Source organism: Pelodiscus sinensis, chromosome 2 (genome assembly GCF_052426305.1).
Source record: "Pelodiscus sinensis isolate ZL-2025 chromosome 2, ASM5242630v1, whole genome shotgun sequence".
Taxonomy (NCBI): domain Eukaryota; kingdom Metazoa; phylum Chordata; order Testudines; family Trionychidae; genus Pelodiscus; species Pelodiscus sinensis.
Window position 1 is genome coordinate 254,771,912 of NC_143053.1, and position 14,062 is coordinate 254,785,973.

The window sequence follows — 14,062 nt, forward strand, 5'->3', positions numbered from 1 at the left end:
TACCCTGTAACAAACCCCATGGGAATTAATTGGGCCCCCAACAGCTCCGCAATGGGAGCACAGAATTCCCAACGAGGCAGACATGGAGGGCACCAGCCCTCCTGCGACCTTAATCATCTGGCAACTTTCTCAACAAGTTTCTTCGGCATTCTCTCTCTCTCACACTTCACGCAAGAATTCTATCGGCCTCACTCCCTGCGTAGCATGGTATTTCAGACCGGGCGTGGAAGTGCCACTGCGTGGCAGGCAGACCCACCTTTGGGAGACCCTCAGTTTCGGACAGTCTCTTTGTTTGGCTGTTGATCACACGGTTTATTCCCACCGTGAGGGCTTGAGAGAAGAACACCCCACAGGTGAACGACACTCAGAGCGACCGTTCTACTCACCTGGATCCGAACAGAGGGATGGAACTATTAACCAGCCACATCCTCCTACCCCCTCCACCCGCCTCTGGAAAGGAAAAGGGACTGAGTCATGAGAACAGCCAGACTGGGTCAGACCAAAGGTCCATCTAACCCAGTGTCCTGTCTGCCCATAGTGGCCAATACCTAGATGGGGATGGGCAATAATTTTTTTTGGGGGGGGGCACTCCAAGATTTTGGAAAGTGGTCAAGAGCTGCACTTTTCTGTGGAGCAGGTGCAGGGTCTAGGATGGAGGCTGGGTGCAGAAGGGTGCACAGGGTAAGGGTCTGGGGTGCAGGAGACGGTGTGGGGTCTGAGAGGGAGCTTGGGTGAAGGAGGGGCTTATGACTGGGGTAAGGGGGTGCAGAGGGTTTGGATGGTGACCTGGGGGAGGGAGTTGGGGTGCAGGAGGGGCATGGGTGTCCGAGGCAGGCTCTGGCAGGGAGGCGCTTACCTAAGTATCTCTCAGCCTTCAGCACACACAAAACAGGCTGGGCTCCCTGCCTGCTGCAGCCCCAGAGCACTTGAAAATACAGGCTGTTCCCTCCATGTGGGTGGGGGAAGAGACTTGCCCTGCCCCCCTCTCCCAGGCCAATCTCAGTTCCAATTGGTTGGTGGTTTCTGGCCAATAGGAGCTGAGCATTGGGCTGGGGGCAGGGAGATCACGCAAAGCTTCCCTCCTCCCTGCAGAGAGAGGAACATAGGGACTGCACTTTGAACTGCAGCAGCTGTGTGCCAGAGGGTCCCAGCAGGGTGGTCCGTGGGCTGCATCGGGTAGGCAGGCCGCATCTGGCCCCTGAGCTGTATTTTCCCCAGCCCTGCCCTACAGGGAGTGAACAGAACAAGGCATCATCAAGTGATCCCTCTCCTGTCATCCATTTCCAGCCGCTGACAAACAGAGGCTAGGGACACCATTCCTACCTATCCTGGCTAGTAGCCATTGATGGACCAAACCTCCATGAATCTATCTAGCTCTTTATTGAACCCTGCTAAAGCCCTGGTCTTCACAACATCCTCTGGCAAGGAGTTCCACAGGTTGACGGTGTCACTCAGGCACTGCTGAAAATGTCCCTCAAAGTGTCTGTTGCTTCAATGGGCTCATGTACATTTCTCCAGATTTCCCGATGCTCACAGATTAGTAGCAGCCTTGTGAGGTCCCGTTAAGTGTCATCCAGTCGCAAGAGAAACACAGGAAGAGCACAAGAAGCTTCCCATGGAGCACTGAGGCCGCCTTGCTGGTTTTTGCCATGGTGGGAATAGACTCGAGTGTTCACAAAGCAACGACCTCCCACCGCTCTCCACGGACCATCCTGCTAAAGTTTACTTCCCCAGTTGTCACCCAGTGACTTGGTCTCGCTCCCTTGCTCGGATGCCTTGTGATCCCCAGCCAGAGTTGCCTGGCAGCGTTTAACAGAGCGCCTACGGGGGGAACTCCTTGTGCACCGAATGCTTGGAGACCGGCTCCCCCTTGCGCGCTTTGCCCGGCCGCTCGGGCGAGCGTTCCCGCGCCGCCGCCGGCCCCCAGAGCTTCTCCCCCACGTGGATGCGCTGATGTCCCACCAGGTGCTGCTTGCGGGTGAAGCTCTTCCGGCACTCAGGGCACTGGTAGGGCCGCTCGCCCGTGTGCAGGCGCCGGTGGGTCAGGAGATGCTCCTTCCGCATGAAGGTTTTCCCACATTCGGTGCAGCCGTAGGGCCTCTCCCCGGTGTGGATCATCTGGTGCCTAATGAAGTTGGAGTGGTGGTTGAAACCCCTCCCGCATTCGCTGCAGATATACAAGCCCCGGCTCTTCCCGGCATGACTCCGCTGGTGTAGCATGAGGTTGATCTTTAGCCGGAAGCTCTTCTGGCACTCCGCGCAGGTGTGCGGCCGGTCCCCCGCATGGGACAGCTGGTGCCTGCTGAGGCTCGACTTGTGAGAGAAGCTCTGCTCGCACTCGGGGCAGCTATAGAGTCTCTCCCCCGGCGGGCTCCGCGGGCAGGGCTGGAGAGGGTGGCTCTGCTCGAAGCGCTCCCTGCCCTCGGGAGGCGCCTGGGCCCCGTCGTGGATCCGCTGGTGCAGCACGCATTGCTGCTCGTAGAGGAAGCTTTTCCCGCATTCGGAACAGATGTACGGCGCCTCGCCGGGAAGGCTCTCCTCCTGGACGATGATCGTGGTGAAGTTCCCGAAGTCTCTGTCCCCCATAGCCAACCCCTCCAGGCTGGTCCCATCGGGATATTTCCCCGGGATGCTGACGCCATCCTGATCGTCACAGATCGGCTCCTGCCCGGAGTACTGGAAAACCGCCTCTTCGGGGCGCCTGGGCACCGTGGCGTACAGCTCCAGGCTCACCGGGATTCCCTCCTCGGCTTCAATTCCAACCTCGTCGGCTGCCGGAATCAGAGGGGAAACCAAAAGTTATTCCAGTTTCTACCCTTTGTCCATCCACCCCCCGCTTCTCAGCGTCCTGCCATCTTCTGCTGGAGAAAGTTGCCTCCCCGACTTCCTGTCGTCTAAAACCTTCTCCACAGGGAGACAGTGACCGGGGATGCATGGTACACTCCAAGTACCTCCTGCCAGCCAAGAGGGGCACTGAGCTAAGAGGCTCAGAGAGCATCCATGTGACATAAAAAGAAAAACCAATTCTGCTCCAACCTGCCATCCCCAGAGCCTCAAAAGAGAGGGCTGGATTAGGGGTGTTAAATATCGGTTAATTGAATAGTCGATTAACCTCATGAATTCTTATCGGTTAGTCAACTATTCTATAGTCCCCAGGAGTAGGGCCGACAGTCCGTGCGCTCCAGCCCCACCCATGAGGAGTCCCCTGCCACTCCACACTGCTGCATCTGTATCAGAGGCAGCAGCTTGGGGTGCCAGAGGAGAGCTGGTCAGTGAGGGGAGACAGTTTAAAAACCCGCTCCCCTCGCAGACCAGCTGCCTGTCACCCTGTGCTGCTGACTCTGGTACAGAGGCAGCAGTCCCTGTCCAGGGAAGGGGCTGAGCTCCTGGACCTGGCACAAGCTGGAACTAAGCTGGGCTGCCTGCCTGCCTGGCTCCTAATACACTTCTAATGCAGAGCTGCAGCAGGGTAGGGTCCTGGACTGAGCTGGGCTGCCGGCCAGCCTGCCAAAAAATGTACTGTCAGGTCGGGGTGTGTGTGGGGGAAGGGAATGCATGTAGTTTATAGCATTAACCTATCAGCTTTTGCTTATCGGTTAATTGACTACACTATTACACCCCTAGGCTGGATAGAAATTTAACAGCAGGTTGAACAGACATCTGTTAGGGATGATCTAGACCCGTGTTTCTCAACCTTTTTTTTTAATAAAGTATCCTGTTTAAAAAAAATTATAAGTACCCCCAGTACCTACAGTTTTCAGACACACCAAATTTTTTCTACGATTGCAACACATTTGTTTAAACTACTTAATTGTAGCTGGGCAGGCGATGAAATTTTTGGGTGTCAAAAGTACAAAACTAAGAAAGCGCTGTAAAACTTAAGACAAAAATTAGTTTTCTCCAAATTTCAGGTGTGTTGACGTACCCCCCCGACTCCTCTCAGTATCCCTAAAGGTACTTGTTCCACTGGTTGAGAAACACTGATCTACATGATGCTTGGTTATGCTGGAAGGGCAGGGGACTGGACTTATGACCATTCAAGGTTCCTTTCAGTCCTCGTGTTCTATGATTCTCAGTCACGCAGGCCCGGTGGGAAGCTGCCAGGCAGGCCTGGGCAGGGGAGATGGGAAGGGATGCCAAGAGGTCTCCCTTCACAGACAGACTCCAGTTCCACTCACTGTCCGAGTCATTCCAGCTGCTCGCTCACCTGGGCGGGGCTCTGTCGAGAACGCTCTCTCCTCTGACTCCCACTGGCCCCCGACGTCCTGCTCCTCTTGTTTGACCCAAGGGCCCGCGTCATGCGGAAGGCTCCGTGGCTCTGTGTGCGAGAGGAGAGACAGACGCTGTGCTCAGGCCGCGCCTAGGCACTCATGCGATCCTGCGAGCCAGCGTTTACACAGGGCACTCTGGGCGGCATGCAGAGAGCAGACGGAAAGGGGCCGGCCGCCTGGGCTTGGGACGGCAGTGCGGGGAGAGAAGAGGGTTTTTTGCTCACGTTGGTCCTTGATTCTTATGCCAATAGAGAAGGGAGGCGTGCGAGAGCCTGGCTGGATTGCACGGCCCTTCGCACGCATCGGAAGCGCTGAGCGAGCGCTCTCTGGCCAAGCCTTGCCAAAGCAATTCCTCGCTCGGGGCAGCTCCGTTTGGGGGTGCCTGACCTAAGGCCTGATTTTCAGAGAGCGGTTTGCTTGGCATTTGCTGAAAAAACAAACCAGACCCATGTTGGGCACCCAACGTCACTCCGACAAACCTTGGCCGGCGGGCACAGGGAGTGGGGGAAGCGGCAGTAGCAGGCTCAGCCCGTACCATCCTCTGTGTCTGCTGAAATGTGGCTCTACCTTCCTCACGCCTCCAGTACCAACCTCCCTGTGCTGCCTGTCCTAGATCTTGGCTCTCAGTTCCGGGGAGCTGAGCCTGCTCCGCTCCAGAGAAGGACATGCCTTTTCCTGGCTTCTTTTCCATCTCCAACCCCCGCATGGCTCTCTCCATCCTGGCTGGCTGAAGTCAGAGCAAACGGCTTTTCATCCCATCAACTCTATTGCGTCACTCACAGTGCTCTCTGGGGCACCCTACTTGCCACAGCTGGGGGCAGCTCTTGTATAATAACGGCCACCCTGTAACCTGTCTCCTAACAGTGGCCAATCCTAGGAGCCCCAGAGGGAGTGAACAGAACAGGGAATCATCGTGTGACCCCTGTCACCTACTCCCAGCTTCTGGCAAACAGATCCTACGGACACTTCAGAGTGTGATTTTTGCATCTCTGCCCATCCTTGCTAATAGCCACTTATCTATCCAGGAAATGATCTAGTTCTTTTTTCAACCCTGTTATAATCTTGGCCTTCACAAAATGCTCTGGCAAGGAGTTCCACAGGTTGACTGTGGGCTGCATGAAGAAAAACTTCCTTTGGTTTGTTTTAAACCTGCTACCTAGTCATTTCATTTGGTGACCCGCTAAAGCTCGTGTGATGGGAAGGAATAAATAACACTTCCTTACTTAGTTTCTCCACATCAGTCATGATTTTATAGACCTCAATCAGTTCCCTGCTTACTCGTCTCTTTTCCACATTGAAAAGTTCCAGTTTTATTACTCTCTCCTGGCACTGCCCCTTCTTCCCTCTCTATGGGGCACTATTGTATACCCTATTTATACAGCCTCGCTTACGCCAAGGGGAGCATCCTCACACCAAATGTTTAGCCTCAAAATGCCTCGGTGCGGTAGGGAAATGCATTTTCCAGACAGGGCACACAGACACCGAGGTCACACAGAAAGCCAACGGCAGAGAGGTCCCAGCCTAGCGTCATGACCTCCACTCCTAGATTTGGCAGCAGCACACCCAATGCCACGCCACGCCACTCACCTGAGCTGGGCTCCATTGGGATCTCTCTCTCCTCAGCGTCCTCCCGCTCCCCTCCCCACGGCTCCTCCCCCCGTTCGATCCGGGACAGAAGGTCCGGTTTGGAGATGGCGTAGTCTGTTCATGCGAGAGGACAGGAAGGAGGAGAGTTATTCCTGTTTTCCTGACAGCCAGGCAAGAGATTTTAAACCAGTCTGGGAATGACAAACAGGGACAGGGGGGGTTCTCCATCCCTACAGGGGGCTATGTCCCGGCTTGCCAAAGTCCTGGCTGGGAGGATTGAGTTGGGGTTGGTCCTGCTTTGGGCAGGGGGCTGGACTCGAGGACTCCTGAAGTCTCTGCCCGCCCTGGGAGTCTATGATTCTAAGGAGAAACTTCTCCCTCCACCCTTGTGCGGAGATTCACGGTCGAATGCTCTGGCAGGCAGCAGCAGCTTCTGGAAGGGGAGAGGGTTGCTGAGAGGGAGGGGCTGGCAGATCCCACTCCTGAAGTCAAACGTGCAACGGCACAACAGAATACAGCCGTAGGAACTGCTGGGTCCCTGTTTCTTGACAATCAATCAGTCCATCAATCCCTCCCGCCTTTCCACGGAGCTTTTAGCCCTTCCGGTGGGTAGCACCAGATGCTGAGACACTTGGGCGTACGGCCCGTAAGTGGAGAGAGAGGGCACCACCCGCCTAGCGGCAGGAAGATCCCGGCGCGTTGGCAATGCACGGCAGCCGGGAGAGTCACGGCAGCGGCTCTGCCCGCGAGGCAGCAGGCCACGGAGGCTGAACCTAGACAACGACATGGGACTGCTCCCCAGAGCTGGGGATGTTAAGAGCTGTGCACTAAGTTATTAATCGATAAGGGTTGGCACGGCAAGGGATAGAATAGTGTAGTCGATTAACTGATAAGCAAACGCTTATCGGTTAATACTATAGACTACACGCATTCCCCTCCTTGCCAGTAAATTTGTTAGCAGGCTGGCCAGCAGCCTGGCTCAGTCCTGGCTTGTGCCGGGTCTGGGACCTACCCCTGCTGCGGCTCTGCATTTAAAGTGTATTAAGAGCCAGGCGGGCAGGCAGCCAGGTTCAGTTCCGGCGTGTGCCAGGTCCGGGAGCGCAGACACCCGCCCCCAGACAGGGGTTGCTGCTGCACAGCACTGCTGCCTCCTTATCAGAGGCAGCAGCGCAGGGTGACAGGCAGCTGGTCTGTGAGGGGAGCTGGTCTCTGGCACCCCAGAGACACGGAGGCAGCAGCGCAGGATGGCAGGGGGCTCTTCGGAAGTGGGGCCGGAGCGCATTGGCTGCGGACCCCGCCCCCAGGGGTCTATAGAATAGTCGACTAACCGATAAGAATTCATGGTTAATCGACTATTCAATAACCGATATTTGACATCCCGACTGCAAGCACTCACTCCCGGCTTGGGCCAGGTCCGGCACCTGCTGCGGCTTGGCAAGGAAAGGATTACCGCAGAGCCGCAGCGGGGGTAGCTCCCGGGATTGAGCCCGGCTGCTGGCCAGCCCTCTAAAACGTACTAGCAGAGCTGGGGGGTGGGAAATGCATGTAGTCGGGAGCACTAACCGAGAAGCGTCCGCTTCTCGGTTAACTGTTTAACCGATGGCACTATTCCGTCCCCACTCAGCGCTGCAGATCAGTCCTTCTCGGGGACCGGAAGGGGCCGATGGGGCGCAAAGGGAAGGCCCTATTTCTGCGATGTGACACACGTCCAGTACAACGCTGAGACCACCCGCCCGGACTGTCCGTTTACGGCGGCCAGCCTCGGCTTCCGACGAGCCAGCCATAGAGACGTGAATGGCTGCGTGTCCTGCTACGGCCGTTTCGTGCCACGCGGCTTCCTCGGAGAGCCAAGGGATTTGAGACTGGCCCAGAACCAACCCATCTACGTCCGGGGGCCAGACACTCTACCCGCTGGGTGAGAACGGATCCGTACCCAGCGAGATCAATGACTCGTAGTTGCCTTTCATCACATTCTTGTAAAGATCCTTCTGCCAATCGTCCAGATTCCCCCACTCCTGCTCGGAGAAGTAGACGGAGACGTCGTCGAACGTCACAGGCACCTGAAAGCACAAGGGTTAGCTGTTTCCATCCCTTCCCTGCGCTGCAAAAAACCCAACTCTATGGTCACAGGCCAATATTCTTGGAACTGGGCTTTGCCCTTTGCTTGGTCCTACTTTGGGCAGGGGGCAGGACTCGATGTCTCCTGAGGTCTCTTCCAGCCCTGGGATTCGATGAGCCTTCCCTCTATTTTTTTATCCAAGTAGCAATGCCAGCAACAACCATGCTAGATGAATAGCTTCAATACGAATACAACACACTAAATTCAATGCTCGATTTGTATGAAGGCCGTGCATAGAGGGGCCCCATCCTCCAACTCTTCAGTCACACAAGAAGCCACATGACCTCAGGGGGACCGTCCCCCCACTTTGTTGGAGTGTACGAAATTGGGTGAAATTCTTATGATTCAATCTAAAAAATTATGAGCAAGTTTATGCAGCAAAATGAGTCCTTTGTTAACCGACAGCGCTTACTGTGGCTGGTCCTCTTGGCCCCCGCTGGTCAGGGTACCATGAATCCTAAGGTATGTCATACAGCCTCCTTACCTGAAATTTGTTTTAAATATACATCAGCAGCTTTTTAAATAGATACAATTATTTTAAATACACCTCTAGGCCTTTCTTGCCTCTTCACTGCTCCGACACCTTGTTGTGTTTTTCTCACTAAAGATAGATTAAAAAGAGCAATTCAGCACTTTGGCCATTTTAGACTCCTGATCATTTATCAATTTTTTTTCTCCCCGGATACATTTGCAAGAGGCCTTCTGAGTGCCACACAAATCCAGCTGCCCGGGGAAGCTAAGATGGAGCAGAAGCCAAATAACGTGGCAAGCCAGGACGGAAGCAGCCAACGAGCAGTGCAGGAAAATCACACCCTACAACGGGCATTCAAATAAAAGCACCAACGCTACAGAAGAGGTCTCTTTTCTCTTCTGTTCCCGTCAGCGTCTGATCCAGCTTCAACGCTTTATAGCGCCCCCCTCGACACCGGCCGGGACAGGGTTACCTTGGGGACTTCTCCCTTAGTGCCTGGGGGCAGCCTCAGGATCCAGAAGTTCCTGTTCTTCAGCAGGTTCTCCATGTTCTCCAGGCGCCGCTGCAGCAGCCCGTACTCCTGGATCAGCGTCCCCAGCACGGCCAACTGGTTACTAAACTCCGTCATTCCTTTCTCCGCGTCAGATATTTTCTTCTCCGCTGTGCCGGTCCTCCCCTCCAGACTCAGTAACTGGGAGGCATGGGAATCCACCCTCCTCTCCAGGGCTTGAATGGCAGCCACTACTGTCCACAGGGAGATCTCGGCCGTTTGCAGCTGGGTTCCTCCTACAGCCGTTCGCCTGGGGTCAACGTGGGGCTGCCAAGGAGCCGAGCGAGGGGACTCCATGTCCCATTGCTGCACCTGCATGCAAGGACAGAAAGTGAGAGCTGAGGTCTCAAGCCAACTTAGGAAAGCCTTCTCCGGCCCCTGTCTGTAGGAGAGCATTGTACCCATTTAACTAGATCCATTTAGAAACAGCCGCCCCCCATGCAGGCACTCCGACATCAGTGCAAAAGTGTCTTATAGCCACGTAGCTGCAGTCACTTCCTGACAGATAAAGGATGGGTAGATCTGCCAAAGTCAGAGCATCTGAGACTTCAATGTTTGAACCAGGGGTTTGCCCAGGGATGAGCAGTAAGCGACCTTCAGGCTGGATACGGTTTGCCAGGGCTCGCCCCTGGTTGGACTGCCAGACGCTTTATTTACCTGCGCATCTGCAGGGACGGCTGCTCACTGCGCCCATTGGCCGCGGTGCGCTGTTCCTAGCCAATGGGAGCTGCGCAAAGCGACATGGGCTGGGCCACTCTGGTATCGGGCCTGCCGGCCACCTACTGCTCACCCCTGGCTTTGCCTGGTCCTTGCTCTTTTTAAATCAGGGGGAGAGCTGTACCGCTAGGGAATCCCGGGGCGGTTTTCCAGCTGCGCGTGGGAGTACGCCCACATCTTTTCTGGGGGCTCCGGAAAAAGCGCTGAGGTCGCATTGCCCTCTTAAGCGGGGGTGTCCAATGGCGCATCCGCAGGACAGAAAACTCCCAGGTCTGGTGGCTGTGTGTGTGGGGGGGAAGGTTTGCAGGGGGTGGATCATGTCTCCATAGATTGGAGGGGGGCACTTGCCCATTGAATCCCAGGGTGGGCAGAGACCTCAGGAGGCATCGAGTCCAACCCCCTGCCCGAAGCAGGACCAACCCCAACTCAATCAGCCCAGCCAGGGCTTGGTCAAGCCGGGACTTCAACACCTCTAGGGATGGAGATTCCACCCCCTCCCCAGGGAAGCAGCCCGGAGCGTCCCCGCCCGCCTAGGGGGGGATGTTTCCGAATCTCCCCGGACGCCCATCACACGCGCGGAGCCCGGGGAAGCAGCGGCCGCTGCCATGTTCCAGGACGGGGAGGAAGCGCTGCAAACTCCCGCGGGGGCCCCGCCTGTGCAGCCCGCCCCCCCGGGCAGGCCCCGGCCTGTTTCCGAAGCGCGGGGGGCCCCGGGGCGGCATCTCCCGGCACAAAGGCCCCAGCAGCCCGGCCCGGCCTTACCTGGGCAGCGGCGCGCTCGGCCATGGCCCCGGCGGGCTGCTCCCGCGGCCGGCAGGGTCCCGGGGCCGCCGCGCTGCCGGAGCCGGAGGGAGCCGCGGCCTGGAGCCGGCGGGCGGGGAGCGGGGCGGCGCCGGGCGCTCTCGCGTAGGGCCGCCCACGGGCGGGGACACCCTCGGCCCGGCCCCGGCCGCAGCTGGGAAACCCGCCGGGCCGGGGCGATGGAGCCGGGCTGGGTCCTGGGGTCCCTCCCGGGAGTCCGTCCAGGGCTGACCCGCCCCCCGCTGGCCAAGGACCCGCCAGCCTCCCCTCCCGGGGGCAGCTAGCTCGTCACCCCGCTCCCCACTCCTCTGCCCCCTCCATTCCCACGTCCAGGGGAGTGGGGGCGTGGGAGGGGGCAGAGCTCCGGCTGGGGTTGCAGGCGCGGGCGGTGGAGGGGGTTGAGAAAGGCTTTGAGATGCAGGAGGGGCTCAGGGTGTTAGGGTGCAAGAGAGGGTGCAGGGTGAGAGTTTGGGTGTGGAAGGAGGCTCAGGGCGGGGGGTACAAGAGGGGGTGCAGGGTGAGAGTTTGGGTGTGGAAGGAGGCTCAGGGCAGGGGGGGGGGGGGGTACAGGAGGGAGTGCAGGGTGAGAGTTTGGGTGTGGAAGGAGGCTCAGGGCGGGGGGTACAGGAGGGGGTGCAGGGTGAGAGTTTGGCTGTGGAAGGAGGCTCAGGGCGGGGGGGTACAGGAGGGGGTGCAGGGTGAGAGTTTGGGTGTGGAAGGAGGCTCAGGGCGGGGGGGTACAGGAGGGGGTGCAGGGTGAGAGTTTGGGTGTGGAAGGAGGCTCAGGGCGGGGGGGGTACAGGAGGGAGTGCAGGGTGAGAGTTTGGGTGTGGAAGGAGGCTCAGGGCGGGGGGTACAGGAGGGAGTGCAGGGTGAGAGTTTGGCTGTGGAAGGAGGCTCAGGGCGGGGGGGGGGGTACAGGAGGGAGTGCAGGGTGAGAGTTTGGGTGTGGAAGGAGGCTCAGGGCGGGGGGGGTACAAGAGGGGGTGCAGGGTGAGAGTTTGGGTGTGGAAGGAGGCTCAGGGTGGGGGGGGTACAGGAGGGGGTGCAGGGTGAGAGTTTGGGTGTGGAAGGAGGCTCAGGGCGGGGGGGGTACAGGAGGGGGTGCAGGGTGAGAGTTTGGGTGTGGAAGGAGGCTCAGGGCGGGGGGGGTACAGGAGCGGGTGCAGGGTGAGAGTTTGGGTGTGGAAGGAGGCTCAGGGCGGGGGGATACAAGGTGAGAGTTTGGGTGTGGAAGGAGGTCAGGGGTGGGGTACAAGAGGGAGTGCAGGGTGAGAGTTTGGGTGTGGAAGGAGGCTCAGGGCGGGGGGGGTACAGGAAGGAGTGCAGGGTGAGAGTTTGGGTGTGGAAGGAGGCTCAGGGCAGGGGGGGGGTGTGGAAGGAGGCTCAGGGCGGGGGGGGTACAGGAGGGAGTGCAGGGTGAGAGTTTGGGTGTGGAAGGAGGCTCAGGGCGGGGGGGTACAGGAGGGGGTGCAGGGTGAGAGTTTGGCTGTGGAAGGAGGCTCAGGGCGGGGGGAGGGGGTGCAGGGTGAGAGTTTGGCTGTGGAAGGAGGCTCAGGGCGGGGGGGTACAGGAGGGGGTGCAGGGTGAGAGTTTGGGTGTGGAAGGAGGCTCAGGGCAGGGGGATACAAGAAGGGGTGCAGGGTGAGAGTTTGGGTGTGGAAGGAGGCTCGGGTGGGGTGCAGGAGGGGGTGCAGGGTGAGAATTTGGGTGTGGAAGGAGGCTCAGGGTGGGGGCAGAGGGGTTGGGGGTCCAGCTGGGGGACCCCAAAGTAGAAGGGACAGGGGGCTCTATGCACTGCCCAGACCTGTGGGCACTGCCTCTGCAGTTCCCATTGGCCACCATTGCCCACCCAATAGGAGCAGCAGAGCCAGAGCTAATGGTAGCTCAGAGCTTTACTGTTACCCCTGCGCCTTGCAGCCACTGGCACCTAGCGCCTGCTTCTGGGAGCTGTATGGATCCAAAGCAGGGAGGGAACCAGCCCTCGCCTGGCTGCACGGTGACCAGAGCCTCCAGGAAGGGTTTTCGACCAGGCGTTCTGATCAGAAACTGGATCCCTGCAGTCTAGACATGGCCTTAGAAGACTTTTACTGGTAAATTGAAGCTAAATCCCAGGACAGAACACCGAAGGGCCCAGGCCTGGTACCACTTGGCATTTCGGTGGCGAGAGGCCGTGCCCCCATCGTCCCAGAGGATGATACGCTGCCCCTCACCTCAGCCGTACTCCCTGTAAGGGCTGTGAGGAAGCGGCTTTTCCCAGAGCCTAGGAGCCTGCAAAGCAAATATCCTGTCCTGTGTGGGATTCCTCTCACAAGGGCACCGTTTGGGGAGATCGACCAACTCCCGGAGGATCTTCTCCGAAGTCCCTTTCTCCAGCACCACAGACTGGAGCAGACAATGTGCTGGCCTGGAAAACTGAAGGGCTGTGGTTCAACCCACATGGCTGTGTCCACAGCTATCCTCCCTGCATGTTCTCTCAGCCAAGCCTCGGGCCTCCAGGAGGAAGCTGAAAAAGGTGGATTCCTGGTTGGTTCCCCGAGGCAGGAATGTCACTGGCTCATGATGTGCAGATCGTCTGTGTTACTCAGTTCTGCTGGATGCAGAGCCACTCCATCCAATATGGGTCTGGGGGGTGGTCAGAATTGGTGCTGTGTAATGCCGATCCTGGGGATCGAACCTGGGACTTCTGAAGCATGAGCCTCTGCTGCATGAGCTAGAAGCCAGCTGATTAGTAGCTAAGGTTGAAGAGCAGACGCATTATTCTCTCTGTAAGTGGTCTCAGGGCCCCCCCCCCCCCCAGCAGGTGTGTGGGTTACACTGATATGCCTGCAAGACGAGGTCTTCCCATTCAGAGGCCGAGTCCACCTGGTGAGGTGTGAGATGGAGCTCACCACCAGCTGGTAACTCTTCTGGCTGGGCACCTCCATGGTGATCACATAGTGCTAGTGAAAAGCAATTGCCCCCTTCTGGATCAAAGCCAGAATTGTCCTCAGCCCTATGGAGCCAAGTCCAGCCTGGAAACAGGGCTTGTCCTTCAGTACTAAGGCAAAGTCCAATAAGGGTACAGAGGGATTCAAACTAAGGCTATTAAGAACTAGTTGACTATCCGATAAGCAAATGCTTATCAGATAGTCGACTAGTCAGTCTCCCCCCCCCACAACCCTTGCTACCTCTATCAGATAGAGCAGTGTTTCTCAACCAATGGTATGAGTACCCTTAGGGATACTTGAGAGAAGTCTTTGGGGGGGGGGGGATATGTCAACACAACTGAAATTTGGAGAAAACTGAATTTGTTTTAACTTTTACAGCGCTTTATTATTTTTGTACTTTTTACACCCACCCATTTCATTGTTCACCTGCCTCCGATTAAGTTGTTTAAACAAATGTGTTGCAATGGTAGAAAAAAAAATGTCTGAAAACGGTATATCCTGGGGGTACTTTTTTTTTTTTTTAAAAAGGTGTACTTTATAAAAAAACAGGTTGAGAAACACTGAGACAGAGGCAGCAAAGTGTGGGGGGAAGAGAAGATATTTCAAAGCAGCAGC

General features: G+C 57.2%; 1 protein-coding gene across 1 annotated transcript; it reads right to left on the bottom strand.

Annotated features, from left to right (window-relative positions):
* Positions 1-1,365: 1,365 nt before the first annotated feature.
* LOC102461113 (zinc finger protein 783-like) lies at positions 1,366-10,629 on the bottom strand. The gene is made up of 6 exons (XM_075919773.2): positions 10,479-10,629; positions 8,922-9,311; positions 7,792-7,918; positions 5,859-5,972; positions 4,208-4,318; positions 1,366-2,771 (listed from the first exon to the last, which is right to left on the bottom strand). The coding sequence occupies exons 1-6, from the start codon at positions 10,500-10,502 to the stop codon at positions 1,822-1,824; spliced, it is 1,716 nt and encodes a 571-aa protein (XP_075775888.2). The 5' UTR covers positions 10,503-10,629; the 3' UTR covers positions 1,366-1,821.
* Positions 10,630-14,062: the final 3,433 nt, after the last annotated feature.

Excerpts from the sequence above, each read along its gene's own strand:
- LOC102461113 (XM_075919773.2), bottom strand. The coding sequence starts at position 10,502 with ATGGCCGAGCGCGCCGCTGCCCAG. Across the intron at positions 9,312-10,478 it reads CCGAGCGCGCCGCTGCCCAG|GTGCAGCAATGGGACATGGA; the intron begins GTAAGGCCGGGC and ends CCTTGCATGCAG. Across the intron at positions 2,772-4,207 it reads CTCGACAGAGCCCCGCCCAG|CCGACGAGGTTGGAATTGAA; the intron begins GTGAGCGAGCAG and ends TGATTCCGGCAG.